Source organism: Hippichthys cyanospilos, chromosome 13 (assembly GCF_059441005.1).
Source record: "Hippichthys cyanospilos isolate Australia breed blue-spotted pipefish chromosome 13, RoL_Hcya_1.0, whole genome shotgun sequence".
NCBI classification, from domain to species: Eukaryota; Metazoa; Chordata; class Actinopteri; order Syngnathiformes; family Syngnathidae; genus Hippichthys; species Hippichthys cyanospilos.
The window spans coordinates 1,987,347-2,001,400 of record NC_142381.1 but is presented as its reverse complement, the minus strand read 5'-3'; the positions used below and the strand labels follow the sequence as shown (position 1 = coordinate 2,001,400).

At 40.4% G+C, this 14,054-nt stretch overlaps 3 protein-coding genes across 5 annotated transcripts in view; all 3 read left to right on the top strand.

Annotated features, from left to right (window-relative positions):
* slit3 (slit homolog 3 (Drosophila)) overlaps positions 1-3,543 on the top strand; it is a 194,085-nt gene extending 190,542 nt beyond the window's left edge. For both annotated transcript variants that reach the window (XM_088431401.1, XM_088431403.1), the window contains one exon: positions 647-3,543. In XM_088431401.1, coding sequence (XP_088287527.1) covers positions 647-900 — 254 coding nt within the window. In that variant the 3' untranslated portion in view covers positions 901-3,543. The remainder of the gene's footprint in view (positions 1-646) is intronic.
* Positions 3,544-4,235: 692 nt separating this feature from the next.
* LOC148413414 (uncharacterized) lies at positions 4,236-7,662 on the top strand. Of its 2 annotated transcripts, none has more exons than XM_088431888.1 (5): positions 4,236-4,333; positions 5,542-5,877; positions 6,772-6,891; positions 7,110-7,168; positions 7,240-7,662. In XM_088431888.1, exons 1-5 carry the CDS (start codon positions 4,285-4,287, stop codon positions 7,315-7,317), a joined length of 642 nt encoding a protein of 213 aa, XP_088288014.1. In that variant the 5' UTR covers positions 4,236-4,284; the 3' UTR covers positions 7,318-7,662. The 2 variants fall into 2 exon arrangements, with proteins under 2 accessions (XP_088288014.1, XP_088288013.1); XM_088431887.1 differs by having other exon boundaries at positions 7,237-7,662.
* A 341-nt stretch (positions 7,663-8,003) lies between these two features.
* LOC148413413 (uncharacterized) lies at positions 8,004-12,577 on the top strand. Its single transcript, XM_088431710.1, has 8 exons — positions 8,004-8,166; positions 8,235-8,585; positions 9,351-9,665; positions 9,755-10,105; positions 10,426-10,767; positions 11,014-11,133; positions 12,267-12,319; positions 12,387-12,577. The coding sequence occupies exons 1-8, from the start codon at positions 8,118-8,120 to the stop codon at positions 12,468-12,470; spliced, it is 1,665 nt and encodes a 554-aa protein (XP_088287836.1). The 5' UTR covers positions 8,004-8,117; the 3' UTR covers positions 12,471-12,577.
* Positions 12,578-14,054: the final 1,477 nt, after the last annotated feature.

Genomic DNA, 14,054 nt, shown 5'->3' with positions numbered 1-14,054 from the left:
TTGGATTAGCATTCACCAGACTATATTCGGTTATCAAAATATTTTTACTGTTTTTTTCAAATGTTAAACAAAAGTAGAATGTAAAATTGGCTGGTCCTAAATGAGGTGGAGTGTTTGGTGTTTGTTTGGTGTAAACAATTTCATATTGCGAGTCTTACAGACGTACACATTTTTTGGTTGAACTGGCCAATTTGTGGTGCCAAGGAACTATGATAAAGTGAATGGAGGATCTTCATTTTACAAAAGTAGCGCTTTTGATGCCATCTTTTGCCATTTCTAAGCAATATGTATAAATTTCACAAACGTAACATAATGTACATACAGTATATGTTCATAACATATGTATATATATACATATATAATTATATATACACTCATACTGTATGAATTTAAATATATGCAAATATGTGTGCATATGTGTATAAATATATTAGCATATGTGTATTTATGTATCTATGGATATCATTTACATATGCAATTATATATATATATATATATATATATATATATATATATATATATATATATATATATATATATATATATATATATATATATATATACGTTTACTTGAACGCACGTCTCTTTTCGTGGTCGGTCACCCGGCATGTAAATTGAAGCCGGCGTTTTGGCGTCCCGCGCGCAGAGCTGAGGTGCGAGGGCGAGCCGGTGCGCGAGCACCTGAGGCGGCACCAGGCCCTGCGCACGTGCACGTCGGCCAGCAAGATCCCGCGCGTGGAGTGCCCCCGCTCGTGCCAGGCGGCGGCGCCGCCCGGCTTCTGCTGCGGCGTCAGCAAGAGCCGGCGGAGGAAGGTCCTGTTCCGCTGCACCGACGGCTCCTCCTACTCCGAGGACATGGAGACGGCCCTGGAGTGCGCCTGCGCCAGGTGCCCCTTGTGAAATTTTGTTTACACGTCCACCCGAGCAACCGCAATGTGGACGCGTGCGTGCGTGTGTTGTGTGCGTGTGTGTGCGCGTGTAAAAAGAAATATATTGTAAGATACAAGTAAGAAGGGGGAAAAAAAGCATAGAACTTATTTTTATTATGAATTTTCTTCTTCTAAAAGACCATAAGGACTGATGACTTGTTTTTTTTTAAATATGTTGATTATATAACGTGTTGCATAGAATGATATTTTGTACCTCGTAAGAAAAAAAATACACCGCAAAATTAACATTCCTTTAAAAAAAAAAGTATATGAAATTATATGTATGTACAAATCATATCGAAATTATACCCTAATCCAATTAATTGTATATTTAGTGTATTTTTGCATGATCTTTGGACACTTCGTGTTGTGGAGAATGAAAGTTGGCTCACACCTTTTTGGCCTAAACAGGGAACCGTACGTGCCTAGCTCCCCCTCCCCTCACCAAAAAAATGGACGTCTTCCTCACCTTTTAGACCCCTTCTTTTTTTACAGAGATGTATTTTCTAACATTTTCAAGCCATAATTCCACCAAACAAAAGAAGTGAAAAGATAGCCAAAAACCATAAAAACTTTGAATTAAAAAAAAAAAAAATCAAGTAAACAGGATACCTCAAAAAAGTCTGAAAAGTAGTCATTTTTAAATCCTATACTTCTTCATTTCAGCTAAGCATCTTCACAACACGCTAATTTAAAATAAAAAATTAATTTCCAGCAAAACAGGACAACAGTAACAAATTGTGAAAATGTCTACAAACAGAACAGAAACATTAGCACCGGTGCTAATGCTAACATGACGTTAAAGCTTACCAGGCTGGTCCACCAAGCATATAAATAAAAAAAAAAAAAATCAGGTGATCTATGATCACCATGGCAACAACAGAGAACATCTTCACCAAATGTTCATGGCGCTTTTTTTCACGCTTCATTATTTTAAGCTCACTTTTTATACACAGTGCTTTAAAAATTCTGCCAATGTGCCAAAGTTTGCTGGATACAAAAAAAAAAGTGTGTTCAGAATTCAAAATCTGCCTTGACTCTGTTGGAGAAACACAGAAGTCAGAAGTAGTGCCTAGATTTACAAAGATGTCTCGAAAAAGAAGTTTAACCAGCAAAAATCAATAAACATGTTTAAAAAAAAAAAAGGAAATAGCATCACCTAAAAAAAAAAGCCACTTCCTGTCACTACTCGTATACACCACGGATAAAAAGCTAAACAGCATTTTCACTATTACCATGAGAAGTCAAGATCAAGATATTTAAAAAACGGACTTCATATTCAAGCGAAAACATTAAATGTTTCCTTTGGACATGATACAATAGTTTATTAAATCACTCATTAAAGAAAAGTTAAATATTGAACTTGAAACAAAATGACACATGCATTGAAGCTCACATAATTTTGCCTTGCTAGCCTAATGCTAACACAAAATGCTAAATGCCATAGACAAGCTGACGAAACTAGCATAACATGCTACAAAAAAAGGCACGTATACAACACCAATAAAAACATGGCAAGGCCCGCTGCTAGGCTTGACTTTGCATTGCTACATTAATGCTAACAAAATGTAAACGACATAGACAAGCTAATAAAAGTAGCATAACATGCTACAAAACACACATATCCACCACCAATAAAAAATGGCAAGACACAAAATGAGAACGGCTGCTTGGCTAGCAGAGGGAAGGAAAATTTTCAGTAATTATCTTTGCCTTGCTAGCTTCATGCTAACACAAACTGCTAAATGCCATAGAGAAGCTAATGAAAGTTACATAACATGCTACAAAACACACACATCCACCACGAATAAAAACACGGCAAGGTACGAATGGGGAACGCTGCTAGCCTTGCAGAAAATGGAAATTTTTGAGGAAATTTCCATGGGAACTTAAAAAAAATGCTTCTCATATTCGAGAGAAAATCTAAACATTTCCTTTGGTCCTAAAATTATACAACAAAATACATTTTTTTAATCAATTTTTCTGAGTAAAAATGAAAAAAAAATCACTATGAATTTATGTGATTTACACATCGAAACTCAGAGAAATTTGCTTCACCAGCTTGACGCTAACGCAAGATGCTAAACGCCACAAACAAGCTAATGAGACTAGCGTAAAATGCTACACGGCAAAAACTGTGGAGCAACACATGTACACAAGTAATTCTCAACGTTATTTATCTATCGTCATCGGCAAAAAAAAAAAAAAAAAAATGACAAGTTCCGATTCTGAGGCTTATGTGAAGTTTGACATTTCCATTACACTGCCCCCTGGTGGTCATAGTCCAGAAAGCGCACGATGCTCAGAATTTGACAACCCTAAACACTACTGTATTCTGCTTCTCTGTTTACGCTTTTTGCAAAAGTCTCCCTTTTGCCGGCAGTATCAGCCGCAGTTTATTTCTGCTAGCGCTTCCTGTGCCCCGCCCCCCCCCCCCCCGCCCTGCCCCCCCCCCCCCCCCCCCCCCGCCCCCCACCAAGGGGACAGCTCGTCAATGTGAAGACAAAATCATTTCAATCCAAACACTTCAATGTTCTCCAGGTTGAAAACACAACAAGTGATTGATGATGCAGATGTTGAATGTTAAAAAATTAAAACTACCATTGAAACTATATTGACTTTGTGACTTCCTTAATGTCCCTCGACGCATCACCGTTTTGCCTTCGTTTTGTTGTCCGTCCATCTTGTTTACTCTGGAATTCAACTGTATACATAAAAGAAACTTATTTCAAACGATTGCTACAACTTTAAGGACATTTAATAAGCTTAAAGCTCAATTGTATTGTTTTTGCGTTGCAGTTTTGTAAATCATTGACTTCATTTCACGAGCATTTTTTTTCGTTTGTTTTTGGGAGTTTTTTTCGTTCAGATTCATTCTAGAAACCTGAAGCCACAAATCCAAATGTTTAATGCATCTATGGCCTTTTATTCTGCATCTGAAATGTCCAACTGCATTTGAATGCACCGTACGTCCCGACCTCAGGTCAGCACAAACAACAAGTGCTCTGAGGAAAAACTTCAAAATAAAAGCATAACCAGGCTATTGCATTGACATAGCATGGATTTGCTGTATTTATTTTGAAGTCGAGCTTTTATTATTTTACTATTTGCTTTGTTGCCATCTGCTGACATAGTTGGGTATTGCATATATATATATATATATATATATATATATATATATATATATATATATATATATATATGTACACACCCAACAAGTGCATTGAGAGGCTTTCCGTTGAAACTGACCCGAAAAATCTGTCGAGTTTGCACAACGTGACAGGAAATCTTCGGTCAAAGGCAGTCGGCATGCGCATTGTCGCTCTCTGCAGTCTTTTTTTTTCTCCACTCCAAAATGATCGAGAAGGTTCTTTTCTGCATGATGCTGTCACTTCAAGCGAGACGTAAGTTCTGTTCTACCTCTTTTGGAGCTTTTTTTTTTTTTTTTCCAAATCGGTTTTCGTGAGCATATTTTCATTACGGCGGGTAAGAATTTTGGAAATGTTACCAAAAATGTCAAACACAATGTCAACTGTTTTGTGAAAAACAAGTCCGAACCGGATCGGGCTCAAGGCCTGGCTAATAAGGAAAGTAAGTTACATTTTGATAGTCTCCCAGAGCATAATTGCTGAAATAATTTGACAAGCTAATTTTAACATTTTTCCTTCTGTTAGTCTCATAGCACAATTGGCTAAATACTCAACACGCTAATTCTGACTAGATTTTTCCTTTCGTTCGCCTAATGGCATACTTCGCTAGATCATTTCACACGCTAATTCCAACTCGTGTTTTCCCTTCGTTCTCAAAGGTATAATTTCCTAAATAATTTGACACGCTAATTACAAGTTTTTACGTTTCGTTAGCCTTGTAGCATAATTGATTTCACATGCAAATCCCAACTTGTCCTTTTGTTAGCCTAATCACATAATTGCCCAAATAATTTAACTGTGACTAGATTTGACATTTCCTTAGCCTTATAGCATCATTGTCTAAATTTATAAGCTAATTAGAACTAGATTTTTGATTTTGTTAGCCTAATCGTCTTTTATGTGTTATTTCCATTTAGCCTAATAGCATATGATGTAAATTCACACACTAATTCCAACTAAATTTTACTTTTCGTTAGCCTAATAGCATAAATGCCCAAATTTACAAACTAATTCAAACTAGATTAAAGATTTTGTTAGCATAAATGCCTAAATTTACAAGCTAATTCAAGCTAGGTTTTAGATTTTGTTAGCCTGTTAGCATAATGGCCTAAATTTACAAGCTAATTCAAACTAGATTTTAGATTTTCTTAGCCTGTTAGCATAATGGCCTACATTTCATGCGTTATTTCCATTTCTTTAGCCTAAAATAGCATAATTACGTCAGTAAATTCATACACCAATTCTAATTACATTTTACTTTTCATTAGTGCTCAAATTCTGCTATTAGGCTATGTAATGCTATTAGGCTAATTATAATATGGTTTTGTCCCACGTAATCAATCAAATCGTTGTCACAGTGAAATTTTGTGTTCTATGAAAGCATTTCAGAAAGCGTAGGAACGTTTTCGTTTTTACGCATTCCCGTGTCACTTTTGGATCTTTAAGCATTTTTGATGACGCAGGCACCTCGACGTCCAACTACACTTTGACGCAGTGGCCATCAGAGTTGGGCCCGCTGCTCCGAGGAGACCCGGTCCACGTTCTGTGCTCGGTGCTCTTTGACCAGAAGGACGCGTGCGAAGGAGGGCACAGGGTGCACTGGCTGAGAGCCGGATCGGTTTCCTGCCTGAGCCGCGCCGACGGGGAGACAACGGAAGACTGCCACGGCACCGGCCCCGGGCGATGCATCCATAAGCTCTTTGTCAATGTCAGCCGGCGGGATAGCGCCACCTACTACTGTGTGCTGGAGGTGTGCGGGGACTTTATCTTTGCCAATGGGACCAGATTGGACCTGCATGGTAAGCGCGCGCGACGGGCGGGTGGATGGATGGACAAACAGACCGAGCGATTGAAGCGACACCGGACAAACGAACGATATTAGCGCCTGTCGATGACGGACGAAAGGACGGGTGGATGTTGCTATTGATTGATGGATGGAATAAAGGACGGAAGAGTGGACGGACTGACAAATGGATTGCCATAGGTGTGGAACTCCAGTCCTCGAGGGCCGGTATCCTGCAGGTTTTCCGGTTTTCTCTCCTCAACGCACCTGATTCAAATGATGAGCTCATCAGTAAGCTCTGGGGGGGCTTGAAAATGATCCTAATCAGGTGTGTTTAGGAGAGAAAACAGGAAAACCTGCAGGATACCAACCCTCGAGGACTGGATTCGGACACTTGTGGCTGTAAACGAATGGAGGACGGACCAAATGACGGATGGATGTTACGATGGAAGGATGAACAGATGGACGGATGAATGGTAGGACAGAGAGGAAAATAGGGAGCGGTCAAACGGAGGGAGGGATGGACGGACAAACCTATGGACACGGGCAAATGGCTGGACTGACAAATCTACGGATGGACTGACGGACGGACGGAAATATGGACGTAAGAGTGGATGGATATTACTATGGGTGGACAGATGGATGCATGTTTCTTTAGATAGATTGACGGTCGGACGGATGGACAGGACGTTAATGTAGATGGACGGACGGATGGCTGGACGGACTGAAGAACTGATGGATGGGTGTGTGGACAGATGGACAGAGACGGATGGATGCTTCTCTGGACACATAGCGGATGTTATTAATTTAGTAGTTGGTGGATCTAAGGGTAATGGACGGGCAGCAAATGGACGGACGCGGAGAGGTGTCGGCGGGACCTTCACGAGCTTGTCCCCTTTGATTTGTTCAGAAGAAGCCAAGCCGGTCGATGGCTCACACAGAGAAATTCTTCTGATTCTGTCTTCCATCTTGGGCTTAAGTCTTCTGGTCATCGCCGTCCTGATCAACGTCGTGGCGAAAAATTACTCAGGTGATTCATTGTGCGTCCGGCGTTAAGGGGTGTGGCCCAGTGAGCGATGTCATCAATCGTTTGCCAATGACTAATCGAATGTATATGTTAATATTTAATCAATTTAGCTAACTTTCCATTTGAAAATGACTGGATTCTGTCGCTCACTGGTTGCCACGCCCATTTTGCCACCCCCCCTTTTTCATAACATTCTAATTCTAATGTTTTTCCATTGACAGCATCTGCCTTAACGCAAAGCAAGAACCCTGCGGATTTTCAAGGATATCCGACATTAAATGTTTGTATTCCTTCCAGAAGTTGTGTTTATTTTCCAAAGTTGCCTACTTGATGACTTTTTTTTTTCAGCAGGGAGAAGAAGACTCCCGTTTAAATTCTACTGTGACTTTCACCGTGGTTCAAAACTTGCGCCGACGTGCTGAAAGCTAGCTTGCTAGCATAGCATGCTAAATGCTGGTTAATGGCAATATTTCTTGTCAGCAACAATTTTATATATTCATCACTTGAAAGCAAAGTTTTGATGGTTATTTTTTGTATTTCATATTAAATTGGTATAAAAGATTTTGAAAGGATTTCCGCTGGTATCGGCAATCTGATTGAATGCTTTTGAATGACTTTACAAGTACAGTTTCCTTTTTCAAATTAAGAGCAAATGAATTGGAACATGAAGTTATTTCAATGCTGTGGCAGACAGGAACAAAGCGTTTTTCTTTTCAAATCAAGAGCAAATTAACTGTAACATGAATCAAATTGTTACTAAATGTTGTTAGTGAAACTTTCAAGCTGTAAGCCTTTGTTTTGTTTTTGGTGCTTAATTGATTAAACTAATCAATTTATGCATGAATTACTTTTGGTACTTTTTGGTACTTTCATAGTTATAATACCAGAGTACCTTTTAGTACCTAAGATAATTGATTAGTACTTAAGCACCAAAGTAATCAATGACTTTAGTAATGAATTCATTATTTCAGCATCGAGTATTTTTAGCATATGCCGCGGGCCGCAAAAATGCTGATGGCGGGCCCCAATTGGCCCCCGGGCCGTAGTTTGGACACCTCTGTTTTAGAGTGAATAAAAGTGGATGGGGAGGATAAAGGGTGACACAGAAACGGGCCAATGAGACGTATGCAGAATAGGCCCCTCCTCTTTGGTGTGGTCGGACGCGAGTGGAAAACGTTGAACGCGCTCCGAGGAAACCGCCGCCGCTCACTTGCTGTCACGACGACAACATGCGGGCGCCGCTTCATCTTCTTGTCGTGCTGCTGATGCCGCACGGAGGCAAGTCCGCCCTCAGAGACGACCCAGACTTTTCTCAAGACCTCAATTTTGTCTTTTCTTCCGTACAGGGTGCTCAGGTGGACCTACCTTCAAAACCGAGACCGCTACAGTTGGACAAAGCGTCTCCCTGGGATGTCCCCGCAACGATACCGGAATTCAGGATGCTCTTATTTGGATCCGTCTCGCTTCTGGAACCTTCCCGGAATTTTTGGGTCAGACCACGGGTTTTGACTTGACCAGACATACGACCGTGACGTCAAACGGCGAAGAGCGCATCGCGGTCCGACAAGAACCGGGGAAGTTTGTTCTGAAAATCGCTCAAGTGCGGAAAAGCGACATGGCCGTCTACTACTGCTTCAGATTCACACGATGGACTTATAATATTACATTTTTGAATGGAGTATTTCTGCGGGTCAAAGGTAATAAATAGATGGACATCTTTCACTCAAGAAGCTTCAAATGGGTTCACCACGTGACATTTTTGGCTGAAATATTTCTGCACATCCAAAGTCAAAGGGGCGAAAAAAATGGGACCTCTTGGTGAAATTTTGGGGATTTTTTGTGCTTGTTTCTCTATTTACATATTTACAACCGAGAAATCCGACGTCAAAATTTCGTAAGAAAACCACATTTTGAAATCCATAAAACAACCTTTCAAAGCATTCAGCGTTCCAATTTTAATCTGTTTTGTACGCGTCAAAACTGCGAATTTTGTTGAAAATTGCATCAAAAATGAACCTACGTCAATTCTTGTTTTTTCAAATGGACAGTATATGGGTTAATCACGTGACATTTTTTGGCGGGAACATATCTACTTGTCAAAGGTAAATGGGTCAATAGAATTTGATTTTTCATTTTTTTTTGCAGGGTTTTTAGGTTATTGGGCATTGAGAAACAATGCACCGACAAACCAAGGTCAAAATCATGTTTCGTCCCAAGTTTGTTTGTTTTTTTTAACTTTTTTTAACTTTAGCTTAGTATTGAGAGTTTCCTGTATTTCGCACAAAACAACGCCGAAAATGAACCTACGTCACTTCTTGTTTTTTCATCCATTTCTTATTCCCTTGTAAAATTTGTCACCAAGTGGTCCCCTCCTATTGGCCAGTACCCAAACACGGAAATCCATAATTTGGCTTTGAGAGAAAAATCCGCCAGAATACCTAAGGGTCATTTTTGTGTTTCAGACTTGCCAGAAGCATCCGTCATTTTGTGGTCTGACGAGAGCCAAGCAGGACCCTCCGTGACCTCAAAGTGCGCAGTCCTCTCCCGTTCTGGGGATGAAACCTGTACGAATGGACACAAAGTTGCCTGGTTCGGAGCTAGACCAGATAACACACCTCCCAGCTTCATTTACGCTAATGAAAAGGGATCTACGCACAAATGCGTTTTCGCTTCGTCAAAGGACATCGGCTCCTCCAATGCTCAAATGTACTCTTGTGCTGTGGCCATGTGTGGACAGATTTTTATGGGACATGCAACACAACCACCCATCACTGAAGGTAAATTATTCATCCTAAATAGTGTTAAAAAATAGTGTTAAAAAAGTCTTTTGTCAACCTCTCAAATTTTGTCTTTTGTTCTGTTTCAGGGTGCTTAGGTGGACCCACTTTCACAGCAGAGACCATACCAGTTGGACAAAGTGTCTCTCTGGAATGTCCCCACAACAGCACCAATGTTCGAAGTATACATTTTTGGATCCGGCTTGTTTCTGGAGCTTTTCCGGAATTCTTAGCTCAAAGCTCAGCATTTGATCTGAAAGAAGCTGAAGCTGACGAGTCAAAGGGCAAAGGTCGCATCACGGCCAGACAAGAGCCCGGAAAATTCCTCCTACACATTAACCAAGTGCAGAAAAGCGACATGGCCGTCTACTACTGTTTCCACTGGACGTCATTGTTTCAAGTTTTGAAATTTTTAACCGGGGTATTTCTCCACGTCAAAGGTAATCCTGAAAATTGTGACAAAATTTTCCATTGAAATCAATTGAAAAAAAATTTCCATTTGAAGTATGTACATATATTACCTGACATCGATCAAAAAGAACTGAAAGAGTTACTTTTAAGTTTCAGACTTCCCAGAAGCAAAAACACCCGTCTTTTCTGTCTCTCACGAAATGCGGCCTAACAAGAATTCAGAAAAATATCAAAAAATTTTCCATTGAAATCAGTTGAAAATTTTTCCATTTGACGTGCATAATAATATTGCATTTTATTGAAAACGTTTTTGTCAAAAAGAACTGAAAGAGTTACTTTTATGTTTCAGACATCCCAGAAGCAGAAGCATCCATCTCTTCTGTCTCTCACGAAATGTGGTCTGACGAGAGCCGAGCAGGACCCTCTGTGACCTCGCGCTGCTCGGTTCTCTCTCGCTCCGGGAATAAAACGTGCACGGATGAACAAAAACTTTACTGGTTCAGACATGAGACGGAAGACACGCCTCACAGCTTCATTTACGCTGATGAAGAATGTGAGAAATTTGAACGTGGCTCCATGCAGAAATGCGATCATGTTTTCCCAACGAAAATCAATGGAGGAACATACTCTTGTGCCGTGGCCACATGCGGGCAAATTTTTATGGCAAACGCAACAAAAGTCCCCATCACAGGTAAATATGTCATCGTAAATCTTGTGTGTGCCTCAAAAAACATACAATCAATTATAAGTGCTGTAAACATTCCCACTTTTGTTTGAAAATCACAAAGTACCGTACCTATAAAGATTTGACACGTGGAATGCAAATATCGGAATAGTTTGCTAGAAAACGTCTCATCAGATCCAATTTGTTGTCTGTTATGTATATTTTTTTAATCCAGAATACTCACAAGCTTGTATCCTTTCATTTCCTCGCAAGGCGTGGCGCCGCCGTTTACCAGTTCAAACGAATTCATCCTTGCGGTTTCGTTTTCCCTTTTGGCCTTAAGTCTGCTGGTCACCGCTGTGCTGATCAGCGTCATCGTGAATAACTACACAGGTGAGGCCGATTTTCACTTGGGAAATTTTCACATCACACCAACAGACAAACAGAAAAAATGCCTCAAAATTTACGTACGGAGGGTCAAGTTATATTTACGTTCTCATTTTGTATTTGACAATTTGGACGTCAATGAAAAAATAAGACTTGTTAGGTCAGCCGTCACCTTATCGCGGTGGGGGAGTTTTCGCGATCCTAGGAAGAAGTTATCAGGGGCTTTATACCTCTGGTGGAGTCACCCGTGAAAAACAGGTCCTAGGCGAGGTTCCGAACTAAGCACGGCCCACGGACCCCTTATAATGAGAAAGAACATTGGATCCAGTTTTCCCTTGCCTGGACGCAGGTCGCAGGGGACCCCCTCCGGAGCCAGGGGGGACGGGTCCTGACGGTTTGTGCACCAAACCGCACCACAGAGCACCCACTCTTTTGAAATTCCTGGGGAGAGTTCTGAGGGGGCTCTCTTGTTCTTCTGTGGCAGGGGTAGGGAACTGCGGTTCCTCAAGAGCCATATCCTGCCTATTTTTCATGCCTCCCTCACCTTTCACACCTGCTCCGGATAATCAGCTTATCAGCAAGCCCTTTGGAAGCCTGATAACTATCCTGATCATTCCAATCAGATGTGTTGAATGTCATACACATCAAAAACAGTCAGGATGTGGCTCTCGAGGAACCGGAGTTCCCTACCTCTTTTCTGACGGAATTCAATGGTCACGTGGGCAATGAACTCGAGACCTGGAGGGGCGGGATAGGAAGAGACGGCCCCCCCGATCCGAGCCTAAGCGGTGCTTCGTTATTTAACTTCTGTGCTAGTCACGGATTGTCCATAACGAACATCTATACCATAGGTATCGAATTCCAGTCCTTGAGGGCCGGTATCCTGCATGGTTTTGAACAGTCCCTCTCAAACACACCTGATTCAAATGATTAGAATTATTTTCAAGCTCCTGCAGCGCTTGTTAGTAAGCTAATCATTTCATTAAGGTGTGTTGGTGGGAGAAAACCTGAAAACATGCAGGATACCGGTCCTCGAAGACTGGAGTTCGACACCTACGATCTACACAAATTAAATATGATGGATTGATGACTTTTTTTCACTCTTTTTTTTTTTTTTTTTTTTACTTTTTCACTCTCAGCTTCAAGACAAAGCAAAACCCCTGGTGATTTTCAAGGACGAGCAACATTAAATGTTTGTATTCCTTCAAAAAGTGTTTATTTTCTCAAGTTTCTTATTTGATGTCTTTTTTCCCCCACAGAGAGATCACGACTCCCATCTCAACTCAGTTGTAATCTTCACCGTGGTGGAAAGCAAAATGCTGCGCTCGCGATTTGCACGCTAGCAGCAGCTAACGTGCTAGCTTTCTAATTGCTAGCTAGCAACAATATTGTGGTTCCAACCTTTATGTGGTGGAAATTTAGATTTAGAAAAACAGCCAGTTTAGTATTTTCAAATCTTATAGCTGAAAGTTTGTTGGATGAATTTCTGCACGGAAAAAGAAAAATAATGCAACTTAAATAAAAGAATATTTTGCCCCCAAAAATGTATTCATGTATTTTTCAAACAGGTTATTTTTTTCACACCAGAAAAGCTCTACAGGAATATCAGTCTGTCAGTGAATAAAAATAATAATAATAACAATATACAAATGAAAAAGACTAACCAAACTTATAATTTGTCGGGCTAAGGTTTCTGCCATCCAAATTAATAGCATATATTCTGCAGTTGTGCTCATAAGTTTATCAAACTGTCAATCTAGATTTGTACGTCCATTGTGATTGTCATAATCATATTTTTGAAACTGGAAAATTGTTCATTTTGAATGTTTTTTTAATATACAACACATTTATGAAGTCAGACGTCAAGAGGAAAGTAGAAAAAGGCAATGTCTGACTCTCACATGATGTGCTTGTGGGCTGTGGTGGTCCTTTGAACAACAACTCAGAATAGTCTTCAAAGAAATTGACAGGAAATCTGAGGCTAAAGATTGCAAAAAAACAGCAAAGACTTCACAATTTACCTTTTGATCTCATTTCATCCGAAACAGCAAGCGCTGAATGACCTTATCAAAACAACAACGTTGACATTTCCATACCGACGGCCAGTCAGGAAATGAGAATTGCTGATACACACTCTCCTGACTGAAACCCAATTGAGCATGTCAGTCTGCTCCAATACTTTTGCCCAGGGAAAAGAAATGGAACGTTTTATTCTCAATTCCTACCTAAACCCAATTGAGCATGTAAGTCCCTTCCAATACTTTAGCTCAAGGAAAAAATGTTCAAGGTTTTAGACTTCCTCCTGACCAAAACCCAACTGAGCATATAAGTCAGTTCCAAAATTATTGCACAGGGGAAAGAAGAGGAAAGGTTTTAGACTCTCCTGACCAAAGTCCAAATGAAAATGTAAGTCCGTTCCAATACTTAATCCCCAAAAAAAGTTGGTTTTAGACTCTCCCCTGACCTAAACCCAAATGAGCATGGATGTCCATGCCAATAGTTTTGCTGAGGGAAAACGATCCAGAAAGAAGTGGAAAGAAGTGGAAGGTTTTGGACTCTCTACTGACCTAAACCCGATTGAGCATGTAAGAGTATTCCAATAAAGTGGAAGATTTGAGACTCTCTGCTGACCTAAACCCGGTAAGTCAGCTCCAATAGTTTTGCAAACACAAGGGGGATAATATATTACTTTTGTAAGGCACTTTATACATTCTAATAAATAAAAATAACTTTTTCTTGTTCATTGCCTTCAACGGCTGAATCACTGGTTTGTATTTTTGCGGGTGTGAAAAGAGGATGCTTTGCAAATACACACTGGAAAGTTTTTTTTTTTTTTTTTTGGGGGGGGGGTCCTGGGTTGGGTCAACAGGAAACTACCAATGAGACGTCTGTGAAACCACGCCCTCCGTCTCGCTCTGATTCGATAC

Bases quoted from the DNA above. Each gene is read 5' to 3' on its own strand.
- LOC148413414 (XM_088431887.1), top strand. From the start codon at position 4,285: ATGATCGAGAAGGTTCTTTTCTGCATGATGCTGTCACTTCAAGCGAGA. The intron at 5,878-6,771 runs GTAAGCGCGCGC...TGATTTGTTCAG, and splicing joins GACCAGATTGGACCTGCATG to AAGAAGCCAAGCCGGTCGAT. The intron at 7,169-7,236 runs GTTTGTATTCCT...TTTTTTTTTCAG, and splicing joins AAGGATATCCGACATTAAAT to CAGGGAGAAGAAGACTCCCG.
- LOC148413413 (XM_088431710.1), top strand. From the start codon at position 8,118: ATGCGGGCGCCGCTTCATCTTCTTGTCGTGCTGCTGATGCCGCACGGA. The intron at 10,768-11,013 runs GTAAATATGTCA...TTTCCTCGCAAG, and splicing joins AACAAAAGTCCCCATCACAG to GCGTGGCGCCGCCGTTTACC. The intron at 12,320-12,386 runs GTTTGTATTCCT...TTTCCCCCACAG, and splicing joins AAGGACGAGCAACATTAAAT to AGAGATCACGACTCCCATCT.